The 25,701-nt window shown below is 34.5% G+C and overlaps 1 protein-coding gene across 1 annotated transcript; it reads right to left on the bottom strand.

Annotated features, from left to right (window-relative positions):
* Positions 1-16,784: 16,784 nt before the first annotated feature.
* Positions 16,785-23,472, bottom strand: LOC114409431 (probable serine/threonine-protein kinase PBL26). The gene is made up of 9 exons (XM_028372894.1): positions 22,866-23,472; positions 22,517-22,659; positions 22,156-22,250; positions 20,413-20,609; positions 19,022-19,642; positions 18,780-18,928; positions 18,233-18,448; positions 17,758-17,907; positions 16,785-17,324 (listed from the first exon to the last, which is right to left on the bottom strand). Exons 1-9 carry the CDS (start codon positions 23,023-23,025, stop codon positions 16,956-16,958), a joined length of 2,100 nt encoding a protein of 699 aa, XP_028228695.1. The 5' UTR covers positions 23,026-23,472; the 3' UTR covers positions 16,785-16,955.
* Between the last annotated feature and the right edge of the window lie 2,229 nt (positions 23,473-25,701).

Below are 25,701 nucleotides of genomic sequence, written 5' to 3' on the forward strand. Positions count from 1 at the left end.
TCCTCCAAGGAATCTTGTAACAAACACATTTATTCGTTTACTCAATCAAATAATAAACATAAATAATTGCAATTCACAATTGAAAGTGACTTACAATCTTGTCAGCAATTTCCTTAGCTGCCTCAGAAGTCATTTGCCTAGTTTTCTTGGTGCGGGCCATCTTCCACTTCACGTGTCGTCTGATGGGAGATGGATGATCAATGACGGTGTCAGTGCTTCTAGATTTAGCAGCTTCCTCCAGTTGTTTCTTTTTCTTCTCCTCCATCAACTTGTTTTCTAAAAATTCATAACCCCCACGAGACAACACGTGAAGGGCACTGTTTTGTTTCTGGATGGCCTGTGCCTTCTTTCGTACATCCTGTAAAAATTAAAGATTATCGAGAGTTATTGAGAGCAAAGGTTTAGATTCTATGTATACCCTTTTAAGATCTTCATGTATCGCTCAATTGGGCACATCCACCGCAATTAAACTGGATCACAATATTTGATTTCTCTGACCAGATGTACAATTAAGTGAACCATGATGTCGAAGAAAGCAGGAGGAAAATACATCTCCAACTGACACAATATAATGACAGCCTCGTTTTCCAACTCATCTAACTTGACAGGATCAAGGACTTTGCTACATATGGCATTGAAGAGTAAGTACAGTCGAGTAATGGCAAGCTTGACTCTGTTAGGCAAAATGTCTCGTATGGCCACGGTTAACAATTGTTGCATCAAGATGTTCAATCGTGAGACTTTAAGCCTACCAACTTAAGATCTTTCAACTGCACAAGGCTTTTAATATTTGAAGAGTATCCTTGTGGGACTTTTACATGGTGCAGACACTGACAAAAACTTATCTTCTCCTTTCTGAACAAAGTATGACAAGTTAGATGCAAGTATATTTTATTACCATCAGACCTTGGGTGTAACTGGGCTCATATACCCATCTCAGCTAGATCTTGATGAGTATTCAAACCATTTTTTGTCTTGCCTTGAATGTCCCAATGACACTATCACAAACATTTTTTTCTACATGCATAACATCAATACAATGTCTAACATCTAGATCGGACCAGCAGGGAAGATCAAACAAAATAGACCTTTTCTTCCATATGCAACTCTTAGTTTTATCCTTCTTTTGGGTCTTTCCGAATATAGTATTCAAGTGTTGAACCCGTTGAAAGACTTGGTGACCAGTTAACGGTATCGGCGCAATTTCATGCTCTTGACTTCCATTAAATGTTTTTTTCAATTGCCGGTAAAGGTGATAAGGTTTCAGAAAACATCGATGCCTAGTGTATACTGTTTTTCTACCATGTTTCAGTTGTATGTAGCTTGTGTCTTCTTCATAGATGGGGCAGGCACGATGGCCCTTAACACTGTACCCACTCAAATTCCTATATGCTGGAAAGTCATTAATGGTACAAAAAGCATTGCACGCAAACCAAAAGTCTAATTTTGAAACCCATCAAACACTGAAACCCCTTCGTCCCATAACTTTGTTAAGTCCTCAATCAATGGGCTAAGATAGACATCAATATCATTTCCTGGCTCTCTTGGGCCCGATATCATCATAGACAACATCATGTATTTTCGCTTCATGCACAACCAAGGAGGCAAATTGTAAATTACTAGCAAAACTGACCATGAATTGTGTTGAGTGCTTAAACTGCCATATGGATTTCTTCCATCAGTGGCAAGTCCAAGCCTAAGATTTTTTGCCTCTTTTCTGAAATTTGGATACAAACGATTAATCTTATTCCACTGGGAGGAATCAACCGGATGACGAAGCATTCCATCGCAATTTCTCCCATTTGCATGACATGTAAGGTATTTTGCATCGTCCCCATTAGCAAACAATCGCTTAAACCTTGGAATGATCGGAAGATACCACAACACCTTTGCTGGGGGGCCCTTGCCACTGTTTTCATCACTACTACACTCGTCATCATCCTTCACTTTGTACCGTGATACCCCACACCTAGGGCATTTGTGTATTTCTTCAAACTCATGTCTATACAGTATGTAATCATTGGGGAAAACATGAATCTTCTGATACTCCATACCCATCAGACACAATAACTTCTTGGCCTGATAGTAACTTTTTGACAATGTATTTCCGTTTGGAAGCATATCATGCACTACTTGAAGCAGTGTATTAAAGCTTTTGTCACTCCACCCATATCTGGCCTTGACATTAACTAGACTTAATACCGCTGACAACAACGTCAACGAATTGTTGCACCTTGGATACAAATTATTCTTTGAATCAGTTTGCAATGTATCATACATAGGGGCATGTGCTTGCTGAAAAAACTCTTGTCCAAGGTCACGAATCATATCCTCTAAGCGATCTCCCATTTCTACATCAAATGGTTCCGATTGGGACCCACTCTGCATGTTTGACAATTCACCATGTCATATCCACGTTGTATAATTCTTCTTAATCCCATCACACAAAATATGCTCCCATATGTCGTCGAGTAGTTGCCGTCTCCCGTTCAAACAATTTATACAAGGACAAAAAAAAAATTCCGTCCTTATCCGGTCGACTTCTTTCAGAAGCAAATTGCAAGAACTTTTCCACGCCTTCCTCATACACAGGGCTCATGCGACTTTCATTCTTCCAGATTCGATTCATCTAATTAATAACTCCATGATACTCACAAAGTTATCCGATGCATGAAAATCTCACTTTTTCATTAAGGGTGTGGCCCTATCCCATTTAGGAAGACATATTTTATGGTAGATTCATATGTCAAGGTTAAGTCTCTTTTGTTAAATTTGACAAAATTTCGATAAAATTTCGCATTGATCTCTATGTACACGACATGAAAGCGGTGACATTAATTCCCCAACAATCAAGTATGCACTCAAAGAACAACTAGAAATGCATTGGACCAAAATTTCATCAAATTCAACAAAATAATCTTAACCTTAACACATGAATCTACCATAAAAATATGACTCTTCTCAAACTGTCCAAACGGACAATTCATGATTACATACAATGATTAATGCAAACTATCTGCAAGAATCATTCTATTTAATCTCAAACGGAAATCTAAGGTTAACTCATGATGACCAAAACTTGTATATAAAGCACTAGTCATTAATCATAGACAACAATGTACAAAAGTGTTCCTAACAAAAATTAGCATCAAAAGTTGATGAAAAACTTTCATGCCTGTGATGATGATCAGTATAATGTTGAATAACAAATGTCATGATGACAATGCAAACAAAAACACAAATAGTGCCTACAAATTAAATATTTGAATGGTAAGTCAAATATTTGAGAAACTTGGATATATCAACTTGGTCATGCTCATAGCTAAAAAAAAACTAAAAAATAGTTAAATCAGAAACTTGATCATGGTGATAGCTAAAAAATAGCTAAAAACAATTTTTGCAAATGAAAACATTAAAAGATCAAAGTCATGCAAACCTTGACTATCATTGACATGTTATAGTGGTAATTAGTTTATTTTCCTTATAGTTGTTCCTTAATATTTTTCTTGCTCCTCTAGTTGCCAAAAAAGCAACATGGCAACACCCGTCACATTTAAGTTTCTTGAAAAATAAGGCGAAGTTCCCAAATGATTGCCACAATACTTAACAAAATATGTCTAGCTTAACAAATAAAGAAACTTTGTTCCTAAATGATACCATCAGTACCAATGTTAAAGACTAACTGTTTTAGGTGTAGAGTTAACAACTATAGATGTGGCCAATACGCGATCTAACCAAAATGCAGAAATGATGCTAATTGTTATCTCAATGCGAGATAGTTCTTGCATGGGTGGAATCTTTAGCAAAAATCAGCTGTAAGTTTCACATACCAAGCAATGCTCTTCAACTAATATTTGAGCAAACACATTATTAATATATTATGCTTTTGAACTATTGTTGCATTCGCATGCTCTTCAAGTGCTTGAATGTGTGATTTCATTGTGGCAATAGTTGATATCTTGTGCCTTGAAACTTAGACAAGACAGGCTCAGCTTCCGCCAGGTTGAATATATGATTTCACTGTCACTACAGTGGTTTCACTTTTGTTTCTCATTTCACTTCTTGTTAACTTATTAACAAGTACTTGATTTCCATAATGCTATTCTGGAGTTTAATGAAACAAATTGTTCTTTTACCTCCACGTATCCAACATTTCAATTAAAATCTCCTAATTTTTAATAACTAAACAATTGAACTTGCATTTTTTTTTTGTTAAGACAGACTTAAATTTTTTTTACAAACATAGACTCAACATGATAACACACGTGTTTTCTATCAGCTTGATGAGCCACTTAATCTAGGCTTAAGGTATTTGTTAGAACTAGAAGTATATACATTTCAAAACAATGGCAATCACTTACATTTTAATCCAATTCCTTTATCATGATCACTGCACTTTATAATCACCTCCTCAAATGGACATCTCAAAAATAATATATTTACCATGAAATGGATATAATAAATTATTTGGGTTGCTCCATCAACTTAATCAATTTTGACACCTCGACTAATTATTAATAATTATTATTCATTGTTTGTTGTTGTCATGAGCTTCAACAAGCTCAAAGTGTGGAATGTGCCACTATTCTTGGTGGTGTTCACATGTTCACTGCTTGGTCAAGCTTAAGCTTTTGTGTCCTATGACCATAAGCCTATCCTCATCAATGGACAGAGAAGGATAGTTCTTTCTAGCTCCATTCACTACCCCAGAAGTGCCCCTTAGGTATTTCACTCAACTATATTTCAGGGTTCTTTCCATTTTGGCCTTTTCTTATCAAATGGACACCTTAAAGTTTCTTCCCTTTTTTAGATGTGGCTAGATCTTATTCAAAAGGCAAAGGAAGGAGGTTTGGATGTCATTCAAACTTATGTTTTCTGGAATGAACATGAACCTTCACCTGGCAAAGTAATGAACAATGTTTGCTTGCAGTGTTTGAAAAAAATTCATTTTTTGTTGTTGTTATTATCTTTTTTTAAACAAGTTTAGATTTTTTTTGTTGTTATTATCTTTTTAAACAAGTTTAGCTATTTTTTTGTGTGGAAAATATGAGTTTAGCTGTTGAAAATGATTAATAATTAATATTCTTGTTTCTCTAGGTTACTGTATTATTATTTTGGAGGAAACTATGATCTGGTGAGGTTCATAAAGCTAGTGTAGCAAGCAGGCCTCTATGTTAACCTCAGAATTGGTCCTTATGTTTGTGCTGAATGGAACTTCGAGTAATGAAAGAGATGAATTTCCTATTTACATAGGCAAAAATAATGGTTGGCATAGGAACTTGGAAATTTTTTAACAGCTCTACCTTATTCATTTTTCATTGGTTTTGTTATGATAACATCTAACCACTGTGGAGCTCTTTTCAAATAGGAATTTGGAGAGTGCTGATATAACAAGGTAGGATAAACCTGTTGGAACACACACCGTTCCTCACTGAATTTCAAGAGACGCAATTCACTCCCTCACACATTCACTCGTGTATCACTCATTGTTTCAAGCAAAGAATTGCACACCTACAATCTAGGAATAGCACCAGAGAAAAAAAAATGATAGAGTTAAACTCTCACACCGTCCCTTAATTCTGATATCCTAGGTTCATCAAGCCAATTCTGTCCCTTAACATTTTAAACCTCTCCCCTTTGAGGGGTTTGGTTAAAATATCAGCAAGTTGATCAAATGTGCAACATTACTCCACTTTCAATTTCTCTTTGTTCACTTGAATCCTAAGATAGTGAAACCTTGTTTCTATGTGTTTGCTTCTACCATGAGAGGTTGGATTCTTTGACAAGCTTATAGCTGACTTATTATCCACAAAAAGCTTCACTCCATCACTCTCCTTGATTTTTAATTCTTGTAATAATGTGTCCAACTAGACAGCTTGGCAAGCACTCATTGCAGCTGCAACATACTCAGCTTCACATGTTGATAAAGCCACTATGGATTGCTTCTTAGAACTCCACGATATTGGTGTTGCACCATACATGAATATGTAACCTGTAGTACTCTTTCGGTCATCTCTGTCTCCTCCCCAGTCCGCATCAGTATATCCCACTAATTCCTCTAAGTTGCTGTTGTCTTTATTTGGAAATAGAATTCCAGTATTAATGGTCCCTTTTATGAACCTTAGAATCCTCTTAGCAGCTAGGAGATGAGGAATTCTGGGTCTTTTCGTATATCTACTTACCAGTCCAACAACAAATTCCAAATCAGGTCTTGAATGACACAAGTACCTGAGAGAACCAACAATCTGTTTGAACTTAGTTTCATCGACTTTGTCTTCCTTGCCCTCCCTTTCAAGTACTAGACCTGCCTCAGTTGGTGTTGCAGCCGAATTACATTCAACCATGTTGAATCTCTTCAATATTTCTGTTGCATACTTGCTCTGGTGCATCAATATACCACTCTCAGTCTTCTTGAATTCAAGTCCAAGGAAGTAGGATAGGACCCCCATATCAGTCATTTCAAACTCACTCATCAATTCCCTTTTCAGTTTTGCTATTTCACCTTCATTACCACCAGTGATCAACAAATCATCCACATAGAGGCATACAATAATGATATTACCTACTGATTTGGATCTTACATAGACTCCAAACTCACAACTACACTTGTCAAAGCCGATCTTCATCATAAAACCGTCAATTTTCTTGTTCCAAGCTCTTGGGGCTTGCTTAAGTCCATAAAGAGCTTTTCTCAACCTGAGAACCTTTGACTCTTGGCCAGCTATAGAGAATCCAGGTGGTTGAGTCACATAGAACTCCTCATCATGAGGACCATTTAAGAAAGCACACTTCACATCTAGTTGGTGCATTGTCCAATTCTTTAGGCTAGCAATTGCCACTATTGTTCTAATAGTATCAATTATAGCAACTGGTGCAAACACATCTCTATAGTCAATCCTAGCTTTCTGTAAAAATCCTCTAGCCACAAGTCTAGCTTTATACTTGACCACCTTGCCTTCTGGATTTGTCTTAATCTTATAGATCCACTTCACATCAATGGGCTTCTTCGATTTTGGTTGAGATACCAACTCCCACACTTGATTTTTCTCAATAGATTTAAGCTCTTTTGTCATAGCTTCAACCCACCTCTGATCAGTCATAGCATCTTCAAAGTTTATTGGTTTTGCTTCAGAAAATAGAGCAAAATGTACAAGATTCCCATCTGCACTTACATCAACATCAGACAACATCTCAAAACCTTGAAATCTAGCTGGTTTGGGTGCATTTCTCTAGGGTCTCACTTCTCTTTGAGTGGTTTTACCATTCCCTTCACTTGTTTCTTCCTCTTCTGACCTTATCATTATTGAAGGTCCCTTCATTTCAGTATTCTGCTCCCAGTCCCAGCTTCTAGATTCATTAAATACCACATCCCTACTGATTATTATCTGCTTACTCTTTGGATCAAACAGCTTATAGCCTCCAGTTGAGTGATATCTGAGTAAGATCATTTGTTCACCTTTATCATCTAGCTTCCTTCTTAACTAATATGGGATATGCCTAAAACAAAGTGATCCAAAGATTTTGAAATGGCTCACATTTGGTTTAGCACCACTCCAAGCTTCTTCAGGTGTTATTCCTTCCAATCTCTTTGAAGGGCTCCTATTCAAGATGAAGACAGCTGTAGACACTGCCTCTCCCCACAAGTACTTGGGTAGACTCTTGCCTTTCAACATGATCCTTACCATATTCATTATGGTTCTGTTTTTTCTTTCTACAGCTCCATTATGTTGATGTGTGTAAGGAGGAGTCACTTCATGAATTATGCCTTCCTGATCACAAAATTCTTGAAATTCTGCAGAAACATATTCACCACCACCATCTGTTCTCAATATCTTGATCAATGAGCCACTTTCCTTTTCTTCCATATTTTTGAACTTCTCAAAGATTTCAAAGACATCACTCTTCCTTCTCATTAGATAAACCCATACTTTCCTAGTCAATTCATCAATAAAGGATATGAAGTATCTGTTTCCACCAAGAGATTTAGTCTGCATAGGGCCACACACATCATCACTTCAAGTTTCTCCTTTGCCCTGATGGTACATTTTGTTTGAAAGTGCTTCTTGATTGCTCACACTGTAAACAGTCATCACATACTTCACTAGGAGGCTTGATCTGAGGCAAACCCAGCACCATCTCTCTTGAGTTTAGCTAAATCAAATTTCTAAAATTTAAATGGCCAAATCTGTAATGCCATAACCACTCTTCACTGTTTACTGTAGTGGCAAAACACTTATGTTCTATCACATCAATCTCAATTTTAAATGTTCTATTTTTTGAAAGAGGGGACTTCAAAATGAGCTTGTGATTTCTGTCGAACACTCTGAACATCTTGTTTTCAAGATTAGTCATAAATCCCTTTTCTAGTAATTGACCTAAGTTGAGGAGATTACTTTTCATACCTGGTACAAAGAGTACATTAGTGATGCAAGACTAACCTCCATCCTTTGTTTTGATAAGGACCTTCCCAATTCCTTCAGCACTCAAAGTTCTATCATCAGCAAATTTGACTTGGCTCTTCACAGATTGATCAAGGTTGAGAAACCACTCTCTTCTTCTTGTCATATGAGTTGAGCAACCTGTGTCTAGGTACCAACAATTATCACTTGCCCCTTCAATTTGAGTAGTTACCATTAGCAGTACCTGTTCAGTGTCATCATCTTCTTCCTGAGCCAATTTTGCATCATCGCCTTTAGGTTCTCTTTTGTTATTGGGTTTGCTGTAACACTCATCAGCAAAGTGCCTAAACTTTTGACAGTTAAAGCATTGAATACTTCTTTTGTCGAACTTCTTTCTATTTGAAGAGTTTTGGGAATTGGATCCCCCTCCTTTCTTGTGGTCCTTATCACTATTCTGATTTCCCCTCCATTTATTGCTCTTCCCTTCAGTTTTCTCTTTCTTCGATCTGTCACCATGCTTCTTTGGATTAGACCGTGCTTGCAAGGCTTGTTCACTTTTCTTCTCATTGATCCTTTCATTCATTCTCTGCTCATGAGATTCCAAAGATCCTTGCAATTCCTCTAGGCTAAGTTCTTCAAGATTTTTGGATTCCTCGATGGCTACCACAATATGGTCGAACTTGGGTGGCATGGTTCTAAGCACCTTTTCTACAACTAATTGCACAATTATCTTTTCTCCATAGCCCTTCATTGAATTCACCACTGTCTGTACTTTTGTGATGTACTCAGTAACTGATTCACTCTTTTCCATTTGTAGTAGTTCATATTGTCTCCTCAGAGTTTGCAGCTTGATCTTCTTGGTTTTTGTGACTCCATCATGAGATTTCTCCAGAATGTCCCATGCTTCTTTAGAGGTTTGAGCCATTGCTATCTTTTCAAAGTTAGCAGCATCTACACTTTGGTGCAAAATGAAAAGTGCCTTGCAATCTTTCTTTTCCTTTTCTCTATCAACAGCCTTTTGTTCATCTGTTGCTTTCTCCCAAACCCCTTGGAATCGCATCACCACCCTGATCTGAATCTTCCAATTTTCATAGTTCTTTCCTGTGAGAATTGGTAGATTTGCAGGAATTGAGCCAGATATTGCAGCCATCAAAGAACTCCTTCAAGAACACCTCTAAGAACCTTTCTTTCTTTTCTTGTTAGAGATTCTTGCCCCTTCTATCGAAACCAATGCTCTAGATACCAATTGTTGGAACACACACTGTTCCTCACTCAATTGCAAGAGATGCAATTCACTCCCTCACACATTCACTCGTGTATCACTCACTGTTTCAAGCAAAGAATTACACACCTACACACTAGGAATAGCACTAGAGACAGAAAGATGATAGAATTATGCTCTCACAAAACCAATAGCCAAGGTAGGATAAACTAGTAGCCAAGAAAGATATGGAGTTTTCTATGATTTTCATTGTTAGCAACATTATGCTACTTTTTAGTTCATCATTTGGAAAAATTGCTAGTCATCCCTTTCTGAGCCCAACTCCAGCACTAGCCCCGACACTAGACTTCCTGAACCTCACTGAGTTACTCAGTGTTGTTGGTCCATTTCACACCTTCCTTGGATACCTTGAGTCCACTAAAGTGATTGACACTTTCCAAAACCAAGCCAACAACACTGAAGAGGGAATTACCATCTTTGTTCCTAAGGACAACGACTTCAATGCTATAAAGAAAACTACCCTATCCAACCTCACTTCTAACCGGCTAAAGCAAGTGATCCTCTTCCATGCCTTGCCACATTTCTATTCTCTGACTGAGTTCATAATCAGTCCAAGACCATGAGTTGTGGGAAGTCCAAACATGAGACAATCACTTATGAAACCAAAGATCATGTAATAACTTCTTCCTTCATCACTTATGAGACAACCATTTTTTAAAATTTTAATTTTCTTTTATATGTGTACAGAGGATGTCAATGTGAAGAAAGAAGAAGAAATAAAGGACACAAACAATTCAAGCTCTGAAGGTGAAGAAAAGGATTTGAAAGCTAAGGTATTTGGGGTTAGCAAAATTTCACACATTAATTAGTCACAAGTGCTAGTTGTGTGAAAGGAATTAATTGAAACATGTTTGTTGTGCAGCAGGGACAATAGAGAATCCAACAACCAGCGAAGATGTGAAAGACAACAAGAGATTAAGGGCAATTGGAGTTAATACAGTAGGGCTTCAAAGAATGGGCCTTAAAGAAAATGCTTTATTTGACTCTCTGGCTAGTAAATAAGCCTGGTTCAACTACAACAACTCTAAAGCCTAAACATGTCATTGCACAAAAGTGAAAATTCCCTAAACATTGCTACTACTACAGTAACTCTAGCACATTAACCTACTAAATGTTATTATCAGAACTCAGCCATGCGGCCACCATAGTTGAGGCCATGCCATGCCACTCTGCCATGGCACTTGGCAAAAACTCATCCATGCGAGGTGAGCCAAACTCACCCATGGTATTCAATACAATATGTTTTAGAGAAGATAGAGTCGTGAAAAGTACCTAGGTACGGTGGTGAGGCGTCACGGTCTCAATAAGGTTACAAAGATAGAGAGATACAATCGCAAAGAAGAAGCTTAGATGGAGAAGAAGAGAGTGCGAGCAAAATAGGGCTCGCGTTCTAATATTTTTAAATGTAAGTCCAACATCGGTTTTCAATACAAAACCAATGTTAATCAAATGATGTTAACATTAACATTGGTTTTCTGGAAGAAACCGATGTTAACTTATCATACGTTAACATCGGTTTTCTGAAAAACCGATGTTAAAGAATTGACGTTAACATTGGTTCTTGAAAACCCGATGTTAATGAACTGACGTTAACATCGGTTCTTGAAAACCGATGTTAATGAATACACATTATTAACAATTATGCCACCGAGTTTATGTTCTCATCGGCTTTGTCAAAAACCGATGTTAATCTGATGATGTTAAATCTACATTTTCAAGTAGTGCCAACAACAAATAGAAAAAATTCATATATATATATATATATATCAAAAGAGATACATTAGAGTATGAAGATTACATCAAATCCTATAGAGAGAACTAGCCACTCATGATGGCGTATCAAGATCAAGAAAAGAAGTAATGAAGAACATCTCCATGATCCTACCTAGTGATTTCCAATGATTCCCCGCATTTTTCTCAGTTTCTCTCTCTAGAAGCTCTTGAAATTAAAATATCTTTTCTCTAATTTTCATCTTTTTTAGCTTTTTAAATAGACTGGAAGACTTCAAGATGAAGAAAGCTTGAGTTGCCCAGCTACTGATTCTCACCTAGGCGAGTCTCAGACAACTAGTACATTCGTATAGGTGAGCCATTCTCGCCTAGGCGAGAAAACCCACCTGATGAACCCTTGTTTTCACAGATTTCATTTGCCTGGGCGACTCCAGTCTCGCCTGGGTGAAGAAACAGGGCACTTTAAAACTCCAAGTTGTGACACCCTATTTTTCGTAAAATAAATTAAAAGACGTTTTATTTAAAAATAAATAGAGTTTTAGAAAAATAATGAGATTTTTATAATGAAATAAATAAGGAGAAATAATTTTATTAATTAAAATAATGGTTTGAAGGAAAATAAAAGAATATTTTATTTATTTATTTGATAGGGAATAAAATAGAGTTTCTTTTGATAAAATAAATAAATAAAGAAAAATAGAATAAATAATAGACTGAGAGTACCCTGACTATAAATAGATATACTACCGTATGTCTCTACACTCTTTGTTTCTCTCAAATTCGTTTTCTCTTCTCCCTCTCCCAAAACCCTTTCTTTTTCCCATATACACTCAAACCTATCTCAGTAAAACTATGATCCTAGACTCGTTAACCGTTAGATCATTGTGAAATTTAAACACCAGGCTCGCAACCCATTGTCACATGTCCTCACCATTGGAATTTGTAAAATAATGTTTGTGGAGGGAGAAATTTTCATTGCATGCAGATAGTACAATGAAGGCTCTAATCCCTTTTCTTTCTCTCTATCGCTTGGAAACCCTAGCAGAGCAATCAGAGGAAAAGCTTGGAGAATCTTGGGAAACTGTTAAAGATGTCGCTATCACTGTCGGACTACATACGTGAGCCCGCTTAGAGGTAAGAGATGAGTTTATCGCAATTGGGGTTAGAATGAACATGTGTAGGGATCCTTAGAGGATTAAACTGGATTTATTTTGGAATCTTTATTGAATTATGATTTTTCCTTTGTGATTATAAATACGATATTGTTGTGTTTGACAAACCAATTGATATCCTGATGCGAATTGGTTGATAAAATTGAGTGCTCTTGGTGTTTTCGTGTTTTTGACCTATGATTTTGATTCATTGATTTTGATATGATCGTGTGAAATTGTTTGAGGGGTTTTACTCTCCATGTTGTGAGAAACATTTTTGTATAAACTGTTTGTACTTTGGACAAGATTTGCGAGATTGGCATGATAAATTGTTATATTGAGATTATGAAATTGTGATTCAAATTGTGAGTAAGTGACAAATTGAACCTGTGATGAATGGTGAAATACATGTGTATTGAGATATGTGTATTGAGTTATGAACTGTGCAATCACACAATTGTAAGACCCTTTAAGGGCGATGAGTTTTTGCGCGATGAGTATTATGATGATATCCACTGTGGGAACCCGACAAGTTGAATTACTTTGAGGCGCGACGACTTAAAATGATTTTGAAAATAATCGAGTAGTTATGTGTATTGCATAGTTCATAGATAAAGTATATATGATTCATAAGGTGTGATAACATGTTACTTTGGGATTATACCATTGTGATTAAGACCGAGTGTGTATGATAAATTGAGTATGTATTGACTTGTAATATATATGAACATTAAGATGTTGTGTGCATTGAGTTGTGAGCTATGAATCGTACAATCACACAACTATAAGACCCTTTAAGGGCGACGAGTTAATGTACGATAAGTATTGTGATGGGAACCATTGTGGGAATCCAACGAGTTTAATCACAAGCGAGACAAGATAAATATATATATCGGGGTAGAGGGTGTCACACAAGTACTCAGGAATCAACTCCTCATTGCTCCAAAAATGGTTTCCACTTCTTCCACCTTGCTTCCATCATATAACAACTTTCAATCTACAAAATTTACATAAGAAAGAGTTGGATAAACCTTCAAATTATAAACAAAACATTTAAATCTATTTTAACTACCAAATAACTAAAAAAAAGAAGGAAGTTTCTAAGAAAAATTCTTGAAATCACAAGTCTCCAAATTCAAATCACATATTAACTAAAATATGACACTTATCAAGAATCTAGTGATTGTGGAACCAAATTACGATGAACTATAAGATCTTGTTAAATGATCATCCATCATTAACATGTAGTAGTTAAATGTGTATGTATAGAAGTCTAGTGTTTCTAATAATCCATGATAAATGAAAGCCTACATTAGTAGATACTGCAATTCTACAAAGGCAGCCGAAGCATTGCTAATAAAATAAATTAGTTCTCATTTTTTCAATGACCAGGTAATATGTATATGTATTTGTATCAATAATATATATTTATATATATTCTAAAGTATTTATTGTGCATATTATTACCAATACATCATAATCATGTGTAAGAAGATTGTTGTTTGGTGTCATGTCTCTATGTATATATGAGTTTGTTCTTATGCAGGTATAGCAATCCTTTGGCGGCTCCAATAGCTACTTTCACCCCGTCTTGCCAACAAAGAGGTTTACGAGAATGTTCTGCATAGAAGAAGCTAAATTTAGTACCTCAATAATGTAATATCAAGAGAAGCACACATTACTATTCTTTAGTATTATTTGATATCTAAGTTTGGTTTTAATTTTGTCATCATACGTGATAAATGTTGGTCCAATGAACCATTGCAGACATATTCATAGACAAGAAGTCTATGATTCCCTTCTGTGCATGATCCTAACAGTTTGACCACATTCTCATGTCCTATGAAGCACCGACACCGACACGGACACCGGACACGACACGACACGGACACGTGGATACCTGTAATGTCCAAAATATAGAACGTAATACGGGTGTCGTGTCGGTGTCCGACACCGACACGGACGCGTGTCGGACACCGGACACGGCAAAGGGCTGAAGTGTCCGTGCTTCATAGCTCATGTCTTGCTTTGCTGAGTGCATCAACTTCAGACTTGAATTCCTTCTCTCCTTTGTGGTTTGCACAAATAAGTTTAGCTTGCTTAACAGCAATCTTCTTCCCATAAAACCTCCCTTTGTAGACAGAACCAAACCCCCCTTCAGACAGAAAATTCTTTGGGGAAAAGCCTTGTGTGGCTGCATGTAGTTCAGCAAATGTGAAGTCTCTCTTTCTGTTGCATTCAAATTTTGGTCTTGTGTTATTGCACACAGCACACAGGTTGTGTAATCCTTTCATGTGCTTCCTGGTTGTTCATGGGTTGTTTTTCTTGTTTAACTTTGTGTGTGTGGATGAGACATTTTTGTTTAACCTGTTCCTTGAGCACAGGGAAAGAGAATGCACAATGCACTAGTGCTATGCAGTGCTCTCTATTTGAATGGTTCTGTCAGCCTTGATATTAGAGCCAAAAAAATTGGCCTTTGTACGATTATATGTATGTTGGGGCATTGACTTTTCCAAGGGTTACTTAGAAGACGAGCAATTGGGAATTTATTTATTTATTTTATTTTTTTATACACATACGATTGCAAAGAGTATTTTTAGTCAAGACTAAAATCTTTTGGGGATCTGAAAGCATTCAAAGGTAAATTGCCCCCTCTAAACTAGTAAGGGGAGTCTTGTCTAGGTGATATTTTGGATTGAAATGTTTGTCGATCGTAAAGGATTAAAAGAGGCAACGATGTTTAAGAATCGATTGAGAATTCAAGATAAGTTTTGGATATGATTAGAAAAACAATGTAGTTTCCAAATCACATGCAACAATGCCGAAGAAATTTGGTCATATTTTAGTATCAGTTTTGCAAACCATTCCCTCAAAGGCAATAGTTAAAATATTACAAATGGACAAATTTTATTGAAAAATGTAATAATCCTATTTAATATTATAAACACACTTCCACTCTATGAGCAATTGTACCCATTTTAATTACCTTTCCCATATCTGTCCAAATATGAATTTTAGAGGGAGAGCAACTTGCCAATGTTTAGAAATTCTACATAGAAAATGTCGCTAAAATTTGTGGTTGAAATTTCCCTAAGTAATCTAGCTATCCTGTATATTATTCTGGTTAAGAAACATCACATGTAAGTTGAGAATAATGTTTATTAAAATGGGTGGTTACCAACGTACCATGCTGATGGGTTACATGTAACTTTGTTTAAGATATCTCTTTCACATATTATCATGCTGTGATCCCTTGGTTTCTGTTTTCAATTTATACAATGGTATAATGTTTAAAATTAGTATCATTTTGCTAATTAGCTTGGTTGAACAGATACTATAACTGCGCGTTTACTCAAATTATGACATGTTACAAGATCAATTTCCATTGTTGATTTTTCACTTGTAAGTCATATGAAAATATCATTGTAAACTCTACATTCTGATGCATGAAATGTTCCACTTCCAACTTTTTTATTTTTACCAAAATAATTCCCATTTTATAATTAATTAAATGACAAAATTACGTAAAATTAAAAGTTAATTAAGAGCTTACAGAGATGATTTGTGTAAAATTTGAAAATCTAAAAGTCTAGTAATGTATCATTAAGTGTTGACAGTGAAGTTTAAACTAAAACTCTTTGGTAAACTATACAGAATTTCCACTCTTACACTCATCTTAGTTGGTTATGTCTATATAGTATAAAATACGATTTACTATTTTTTGTCGCTAAACTTTTTTGCATTTCTCTTTTTCGTCCCTAATATAAAGTTTGTCCTGTCAAAATTTCTTGACTTTTTTTCCGTTACCACTTTTAGTCACTTCTGCTGTCAATTAACATATGACGTGGCAGAGATGCTGGCAATCCCGTGTGATTCATTTTTTGGTACCTAATGACTTGCCACATCATCAAAAACTTTAAGGGGTAATCACATGTGATTTGTTTTTTTTTTTTTTAAATTGTGTTTTTAATTTCTATGACAGCATACTAGTTGATGATAGGTTACTATTTTAGGTTACTTTGAGAGATAAACATAGTTTTGTAAAAAAAATCACACATGTTTGGGTGTCTGTTGGGGATAGTTTACTGTTCATATGTCACAGTATCATTCCTCTTTTTAAATCTGTTCAGAATCTGATAATTGTTTTTAAGAAAAAACCGTTAACATTTGACACCATATAGAGTTTACTGATAGGATAAAACATTTTATGCTGCACGAGGATGAAACTAAATCCATTCATAACTATATTTCATCCCATAAGATAAATTCATCTCAGCTGAGCAGCCATATTCTATCACAACATAACCATTTTAACTAGAGGAAACTTTATTAATTTAAAGGAACTAAACTGAAATATTCTCCCTTATTTCAGCTATATACTAGGTCTAGCATCTAAGAATTGAGTAACCCCCAATTGGAATTTGATATTTCTATTTCCCCTTCATTGTGTGCTTCACCATCACTAGTTGACTCATAATGAAGCTTATATGAGCTTGAGCTAGACGAAGAGATGCTCTGAATTGGAGGGGATGGTGGCTGTCTTACAATCATGTGCATCATCTGACTTATGTTGTTACTTTCTATGGATTCTGAACTGTGACTTAGTAACTCGCTTTCAAACCTCAAGGGTTCCTGCATTTCGTCTTCAGATTCATCAGAGTCTGATGCACTATAGGTTGAATCTGATCTTGCAGGGGAGTAATCCCTTAGTATTATGTCACATGTTCTGCCCTCCACTATGTCAGTTAGAGCATCAACAACCTGTAGTGAAATAAAAGATGAAGTAAAGTAAAATAAAAAGTATCACCTTAGAATCTGGTCATACAATGTATTAAGTTGACCATGAATGTAAGGAAAAACTATACTTGCTTGTTTTTCATATAATAATCTAGTACCTCTGTAACACTCTTTATTATTAGACATGTCCAACACTTGTTAAAACCTTATATAAAAATAAATAAATAAAAAGACAGTTCCTGAAGTACGTGGAGGTTGAATATGTTCATAGCATGTTTCCTAATAAGAATGTTTGCTGGAAGGTTCTAAATTGAGAAATGCTAGTAACACGAACTTTGTCTGTTTTCTATATAAATACGTTACTTATTATCAACTGCTCTCTATTATTTTAAAATTCTTCTCCATTAAAATACAGTGAACTATACTCCAAAAGAAATCATCCAAAAATGTAGCCTACCTGAATCATATTTAGTCTCCTCTGAGGCTCCCTGCTTAGACATTTCTCTGCTATTCGAACCATCCAAAATAGTTGATGGACATCATGAGAGTTAATGATCCTTTCATCAATTAAATCTGGATAGTTCCTCTCTCTTAAAAGTGGCCTCGCCTGCAAGAAATTTTATAGACAAACTAATAAAGATATTTAATTATGTTATATATCAGAATGTTGTAGTTAAATCTTATATTATTCGATAATATAGATTAATTATGTTATCATAATTGAACTACCAATTCTGCCTAAGAGTCTTTAAAGATTAAATTTTTTTCCAAAAGTAACTCAAATTAAAGTATTGGTAACGCTGATCCTTGACTTGACACTAACATAAAAAACTAAGGTATGAAATTGATTTGAATCATATTGATGCCTTGATGAGCTGAGGTTATAGTAAAGCATTGAGATAAGTTAAATTTTATGGTATTTAGATCGTTACCCATCCCACAAGACTTCTTCCTCCAAGTCTTTTATCTGTAGTTCTCATTCCTGTTATTAGTTGCAGTAGAACCACCCCAAAAGAATATACATCTGTTTTGGTAGACACTTTGCCAAGTTCTGCATATTCTGGAGCCAAATACCCCAAAGTTCCAACAACTTCCGTTGAGTGTATCGAGTCTTGATTTTGATTTCTTGCTAATCCAAAGTCTCCCAGCTAATAAATTCATCAGGAAAGAAAAATGTTAGTCTAAATGAATTTCATCTTCTTTATGGAAGTAACAGTGAGCTTATAGAGTACTCCCAGACTATTATGTTATTTTGTTCTATCTCCTTTGCACAAGTACACACAGTAATGCTAATAATGTATTAATTCTTAAACGTTCCATCATTATTCAACAAATGAACATCATTAATAGCCTGGACTGATATCTTACAAAGCAGTCCTGGATGCATCATTGAAATTTGCAAATTTGAACCTGTATGCCATGTTTTAATTAGCATCATATGCATGCAAATATCTGTAGATTCAAGACTGGATGTATTACCAATGGATGATAATCATGTGTTATAAGGATATTGTTTGGTCTCACATCTCTGTGTATCATGTTGTTCTTGTGCAAGTATAGTAAGCCTTTGGCAGCTCCAATAGCTACATTGATCCTATCTTCCCAACTAAGAGGTGATCGAGAGTGTTCTACATCAATTTAACAAAAGTTACTCTCTTACAAGCTGTATTAAGAAAAACATAAATAGAAACTAAATACTAAATTAAAGCCTGTTTGCTTACCTGATAGATGTTGGTCAAGTGAGCCATTGCAGACATATTCATACACAAGAAGCCTATTATTTTTTTCTGAGCATGAACCTAGCAGCACAACCACATTCTCATGTCTTGCTTTGCTAAGTACATTCACTTCAGACTTAAATTCCTTCTCTCCTTGGAAGCTTGCATATTTATGTTGCTTAACAGCAATCTTCATTCCATTCAGCAGTCCTTTGTAGACAGATCCAAATCCACCTTCTGACAGAAAGTTCTTCGGAGAAAATCCTTGTGTAGCAGTATGGAGCTCAGCATAACTGAAATCTCTCTTCAATCCAATGTTTGGTCGTCTATTTTTGCACACAAGACAAAGTGGATTTGTAAATTCTTCCTCCATATGAGATGTTTCATTATTTCTACTATGCTGCTCTTTTTTATTTACTTGTAATTGGCTCGTCTCTTCATTCTCCGAAATGTGAAACAGTGATTGATTCCCTGTTGTTTCTTGTTCTTTATTTGAATAAAACTTTCCCTCTTGGTATTGACAACCATACCGCAAGCTTCCGAAACTAGAAGTGGAGACCTCTGTACTCCACTGACTTGAAATTCCAGTTGATGTCAACAGATCACTAGATGAAGACCTGGACACTGCGTGATGTACCATTGGTCATCTCAGTTGTACTGCTTAATTATCAAAAGGAATATATAGGTGTTTAAGTAGAAACACTTATTATTGAATTAAAGGAGATTTCATTGAGGTTCCTTAGCTATTTTGTTTAGCATCGAATGTAGCCAAAGATTTTTCATGTTGTTATTACCTCAACAAGTATTGTAACTCAATATTGATAAACTTTCACCATAGTTTTTGTTTGCAAGATTCTTGTGTAAAAATTGTGAAACTTAAGTTTGTGCATTGGAAGTGGATAGGATTAATTGACCAAAAGACTAGCTATTCAGTGTTAACATATATTGAACCATCTTTGAATGTTGTTAACTAATCATTTGTTTAATCATCATAAATTGCTAACTATTCCTTGCTAGATTTATTTGCAGTCTGTTTGACAGATAGGCTATGATAGAACACCGGGATTTCTTTTGTTAATGGCATGGATTTTCATAATCTGACTAAGTTATCATTGAATCTTCATGACCTTTCCAAAGGTTTGAGTACTCATGTCAATTTTTCAGTTAACACCAAAATGGAAATGCATTATTACATTTTATCTAAATAAAAGTTTGACATTATAGGTGCGGTATTGCAGATATTGCTATAAGAGGTTTGTTATTCTTTCCAATTTGTTGACAGTACGTGAGACAATAAATGAGAGAACATATAACCTGTCTGACATTATAGAAATATTAATTTATGTATACTTTTTTGTATTTAGACAATGTTGCTATGGGATAAAAGTACTTACTCAGAAGAGAACGTTCCTCCTCTTCACTTCCTGGAAACATTTCTTTATAGCTTACATTTTCTTGCCTGAGGGCAAATGTTTTGGTACTGACTGCTGATTTTGGATCTTTCAACCTCTCAATTGAATTGTCACTTGTTATCCTATACATACCACAAGGGAGGTTGCGCACGAAATGCTTCATATCTTTGTGAATTTGTCTGCATCCAAGGCAAAAAGGCTATGGTTTTAGCATAGTGTATAAAAATAACCTTGCATAAGTAGTCTATGGATAATTTGATATCATAAGCTAGTGTCTATTTTTTGGTGGAGAAACTAACTCTCCTTGACAGTGACCTTTAAATGAGAAGTTGTGCATTCTTCAGTTTGATTTCCCCTTATAATATATTGCATGGAACAATGGTAAAAACAGTATTGATCATAGAGTCTTGCCTCTCAAGAAAGAGGCTATACTTGAGATTTTTTCACCCACAGTATTCCTGCACCCAGTACTTGAGAGTCAGAGAGGCTAATCTCTAGGGATACAGTCAGGCTTAAAACTAGAACCCCTCCCAAGTCCCAACAGTGTTTTTCTTTTACATACACATTAATCCTAGGATAGAACATAAGACCACATGCTTAAGGGATCCAAGTCTCGTCTACTTGAACTGATGCGTGTTGGTTATAGTTGGGTGTTGAAAAATCAATGGTTAATAGCTAAATAAATGATGAGAACTAAGCAAATGAATGACTATCCTTCTTGGGCAGATTCTAGCCACATTTAATCTGTGGTCAAAGTTAATTCTTAAGTCCTATATTGGGATGCTCTCACCAAATTTTACAAGGTAAAATCACTTAACTACAGGATATTCTTAAAAATAAGCCTTTACACTCTTTGAAGGAGTGAATCTACAATAATAACAGAGTACATCAACAATCTGAATATGTTATTTCCTCAATTTACAACATCAAATTGCATGATTACAAATAGCAAGGATGAAAGTGTGTGAAGACATGGTTAATCAAAGTCTTCAAGAGGGAGAAATGTTGGAAAATCAATTCTTAATAGCTAAACAAATGATGGCCAAGAAGCAAATGAATGACTATCCTTCTGGGGAAGATTCTAGCCAAATTTAATTTGCAGTCAAATAGCACTTTTAAAGCCTAAATATTTATAAGGGCAGCTTGATTGATGTTATGCATTATCCCATTTTATTCATTCTCTTATCTTGTGTATCTTTTCTTTATAGTTTCTAGAGAGAAATTGTAAGGTGTTTTTACTCCAATTGATAGAGAGAATGATAAGTGTTCTCTCCTAACAAGTTGAGAGTAGTTGTAATTACTATATTCTTTCGAGGGTGATCTTTCTTTCACTTGCTTGAGGATGTAACTTATATTGGGAGAACCACAAAATTCTGGTGTTCATTTTATTTTCATTTTTTTCTCATTTCAACTTCTGTTGCAAGTCAAATTATGATCTGAAATGTTCTAACATTGGGAGTGTTAGTTGTATCATTATCACCTGGATTTGATTCTACCAGTTCATCTGCATAATTCCAAGTTCTGAAATTATTTAAAAAAACAACTAGGAAGATCTTATATTTAATAGTTCTAGACATAATCTTTTTCTGCTTAAGGTGGGATTTTTTTTGGTATTTTGTATTAGTTTTCTCAACATGTGCAATTCCATCTTAAGTAGTTAATTGTCGTTCGGTTTTACTTGCATGTTATAGAGCAAGGCAAAAAGATTTAAAGTTAGAAACGGACCTAACTAGTATCAACCTTGTCGCTTGAAATTCCTTGGCAGCATTAGAAGCAACCTCTGCAGTAGAGCCTACAAGCACTTCTAATTGGAATCCAATCTGTGAAACATCATTTCCAACGAAAAATTTCATAAACCATTTCATTCTTAGACACTATGTATAGGTCTGTTCAGTTTATCTTCAAGATTATTATTTACAAGTGTGTATGTATAAAACATATTCATCATACAAACACATTAGAAATCTGTATAATTTTTCTGCCCTATAGCTTGTCAAACCCCTTTTCTAACTCTGTCAACTGTCAAGTGTTAGCTACTTTTGTAATATTTCAGAATTATTTTGTTAAGCATGTGAACTGTGCTAACCTCATTCAATTTACAGTAGTTGGAGATCTCCTGGATGTTCTGGTTCATAAGATATTCTTCCTTTTTTTTGGTAAGCCTTTTTTCAATTATTTTCTTGTTTGTTGAAATCATTGAACTGGAATCAACTCTGACCATGTAACCCACTAAAGAGGAAAAAAAAAGTTAGCAATATCAGTTACAATTATTAAGTATAACGGCTTAATATTCAAATTATGAATTTTCTTTTAAGTATCTAATTTCATATCATTCTGTGTTCCTCTCTTTTTATTATCAGATTAAACATGGAGAATAGAAAATGTAACTGAATCTGAATCCTTACAACGCTTTCTTGGAAGAAAAGAAAACATACTAGGACTGCTCATCCAATCAAGGATAGCAACAATTATAAGCTGATCTCCAGCTTTAACAGAAAACCATTCCAGGGCCCCTAGGATTGCATTTGAATTAACATCTCTTGATGCATCCTGGATCACCACCACCCTCTCAGTCTCAGCTTCTGTTGTCATCATGTATCGACTTCAAAAACTTGCTCTTCAAGTTTTTAACAAGTAATTAGACACAAAAAGAAAAGGTATGAAGAAATTTTATGTTGCGCTGTACATTGCCTAGACCCGTTGAACAACAGTACTAAATGCATAGCATTGTTTTAGAATTTGCCTAAATATTTGTCATATATGATGCAATTATGGTGAAAAGCAGAAGCTACTACCAGAAGAAGTCAAATGCCTATTAACTTTGGTGGGTATAAGGGTTTGATACTATATACAATAAGGGTTTGATGTATTAGAACAAAACTTATCCAAGACAAGAGAGTATAAGGAAATCTATAAAGGAACATATTTATATTTTGTAATCTTATTAAAACAAATTATGGGAGAACATTGAGATCAAACAGAACAAAAATCCACCAAATTTATTATTTCTTTGACACACACTGATACTTATAGAGTAAAGTTTGTTAAAACAAAACTCTTGAGGATAAGGGTAGTGATGAATCCATGGGAGCACAATAGAGTGTTAGCAATAGCATATTCGGATATCCTGGCAAGGCCCCTGAAATTTTCTCCAATTAATGAGAAGCAAGGTGAATTTATTAGCCTAATTTCGGAATACTATATTATTTTCTCATTACTTTATGTTTCATTCATTGAAGAAGATTTTGTCCACATACTGCTGGACTCAGAAAAATAGGAAGAAAGAAAAGAATTTAGGGAGTGGCGGTGAATTCTATGCTTTGCAAGAAATGTAACATTGTTGGCAAGATATTTGTTTAATTTTGCTGGCTCTCTCTGTGAGTGGATACTGATTAAGACTTTGTATGTACAAGAGCTGGACAAGGCACTGCAATTCCTTATAAATTGAATGAACAAAATTATTATATACCTGGTTATTTGTGTGATTAGGTCATCATAAAGTCCCGCCAAATTTGTTTTTGTTATGGATATAAGATAGATACAAATCCAGCTTTTTGGTAAGGTATTTTCCACTATCAAGTATTTAAATAAATAATATCATTTTATTATGTCTACAATAAATTTTTTAAAATTATTTTTTGAAACAATGATTGTTTAGTTTTTTTTATTTGAAGAGATTGTTTGATTTCTTAGAATTTGGATTAACAACCTAACTTAACTCTATAAAATCAACTTGTAAGATGAGGATTGTCCTTTCACTTATATACATTATTTTAGTCATATCATTAATCGATGTGGGATTAAACCACTAAACTACTTAAGAATTCACTTTAGGCAATCCCTAAAGAGGTTGCAACTAAGGCAGACTAAGGGTTGTCCACAATAAATGTGACTTTTACAACACGATCCCTTATCCATGCATACAAAAAAACATTTATTGAGAAAGATCAATCCCTTAAATGAATCTTAATATCTCGAGGACGTAATCCTTGGCTCTTGGTCTAGGGATACCCAAGCTAAAAAAAATCGGATGAGATGTTGATGCCTTCATATGTCTATAAATTTATTCATTTATTTTACCTAAAGTATCATTTTCCGGCCATAATTTATAATTAAGAGTTTATGATTACAACGAGGGGTTTTCTTGTACATTTTTTATAATATAAAAGGATGTTTTGAAAATATGATAAGTAATTAAAATGCATGTGTAAAAGTTGTTTTACATGAAATATTTACATATATAATAAATTCCTTGACATTTATAATAATTATTTGAAAAAGAGAAAAATATATATTTTATATTGTCATCCAATTTCAATCCATTGTGTATGATAAATTTGTTAAATTTTATGATAATTATTTTTAAAATTATATTAACGATAATTTGTGATTGAATGACATTGCAAGACACTTTCGGTACACATGAAAAGTTTAACTAAAGTAGTAATACTTCTAAAGAACTTAATTAGAAGAGTTTCATTACAGGCATGGATATATGTGTAAAAAAAATTACATGGTTAATCAATTAAAAATTATCTTTAATTAATATAAATTTTAGAATAATTATTAAAAAAATTAACAAATTTATTGCATATAATTATTTGTGAATAAATAAAAATATAAACAAATGTTTAAACTGCCGTTGATATATTATTTATTATACTCAAAACACATCGACACCGTAAACAGAATTATATTCTCTTCCAATTGTAAATTTTAATATGTGATAAGATTACTATTTTTATAATAATTCTAATTAATTAAAGACATCATGAATTACTTTTGAGTGTAAAGGATCTGATATCTTTTATATTATTGATTATTTCAATTATATGGAGTTAATCTATTCATAAAATAAATCAGTAATGTCAACTAAAGTATAAATGAAACTATTGAATATTCTTGTACTGTTCTTTGATGCCACATAACGTCCTAAACTTCACCTAAGTATTGTAAATTTTAAAAGAATTATTAAAAAGATTAAATATATTTTTCGTCTTTATAAATATCAATATTTATAATTTATCTCTACAAAATTTTTAGTATATTTTTTGTTCTCACAAAATTGAAACATTATTTTTTTGTCCGGATAGGTAAATATTTTGAACCTACAATAATGATTTTTTGTGTTGATTATACATATAGTTGATGTAAAAATGATGTTTTTTATATCGATTATGCATACAATCAATGTAAAATTTAAATTAGTTATGCATAATCAATATAAAAAAGTCATGCGGGTAGATTTGAATATTTGAACCTTACTTTGAG

The sequence above is a fragment of the Glycine soja genome, chromosome 4, assembly GCF_004193775.1.
Source record: "Glycine soja cultivar W05 chromosome 4, ASM419377v2, whole genome shotgun sequence".
In the NCBI taxonomy this organism is placed as follows: Eukaryota; Viridiplantae; Streptophyta; class Magnoliopsida; order Fabales; family Fabaceae; genus Glycine; species Glycine soja.

What these genes read in the sequence shown, in the direction of transcription:
- LOC114409431 (XM_028372894.1), bottom strand. Translation starts at nt 23,025, where the DNA reads ATGATGACAACAGAAGCTGAGACTGAGAGGGTGGTGGTGATCCAGGAT. An exon ending in ACAAGGTTGATACTAGTTAG is followed by an intron (nt 20,610 to 22,155) that starts GTCCGTTTCTAA and finishes CCTTGGATGCAG; the next exon opens with ACAAATTCACAAAGATATGA. An exon ending in GAAGAAGTCTTGTGGGATGG is followed by an intron (nt 17,908 to 18,232) that starts GTAACGATCTAA and finishes AATTTCTTGCAG; the next exon opens with GCGAGGCCACTTTTAAGAGA.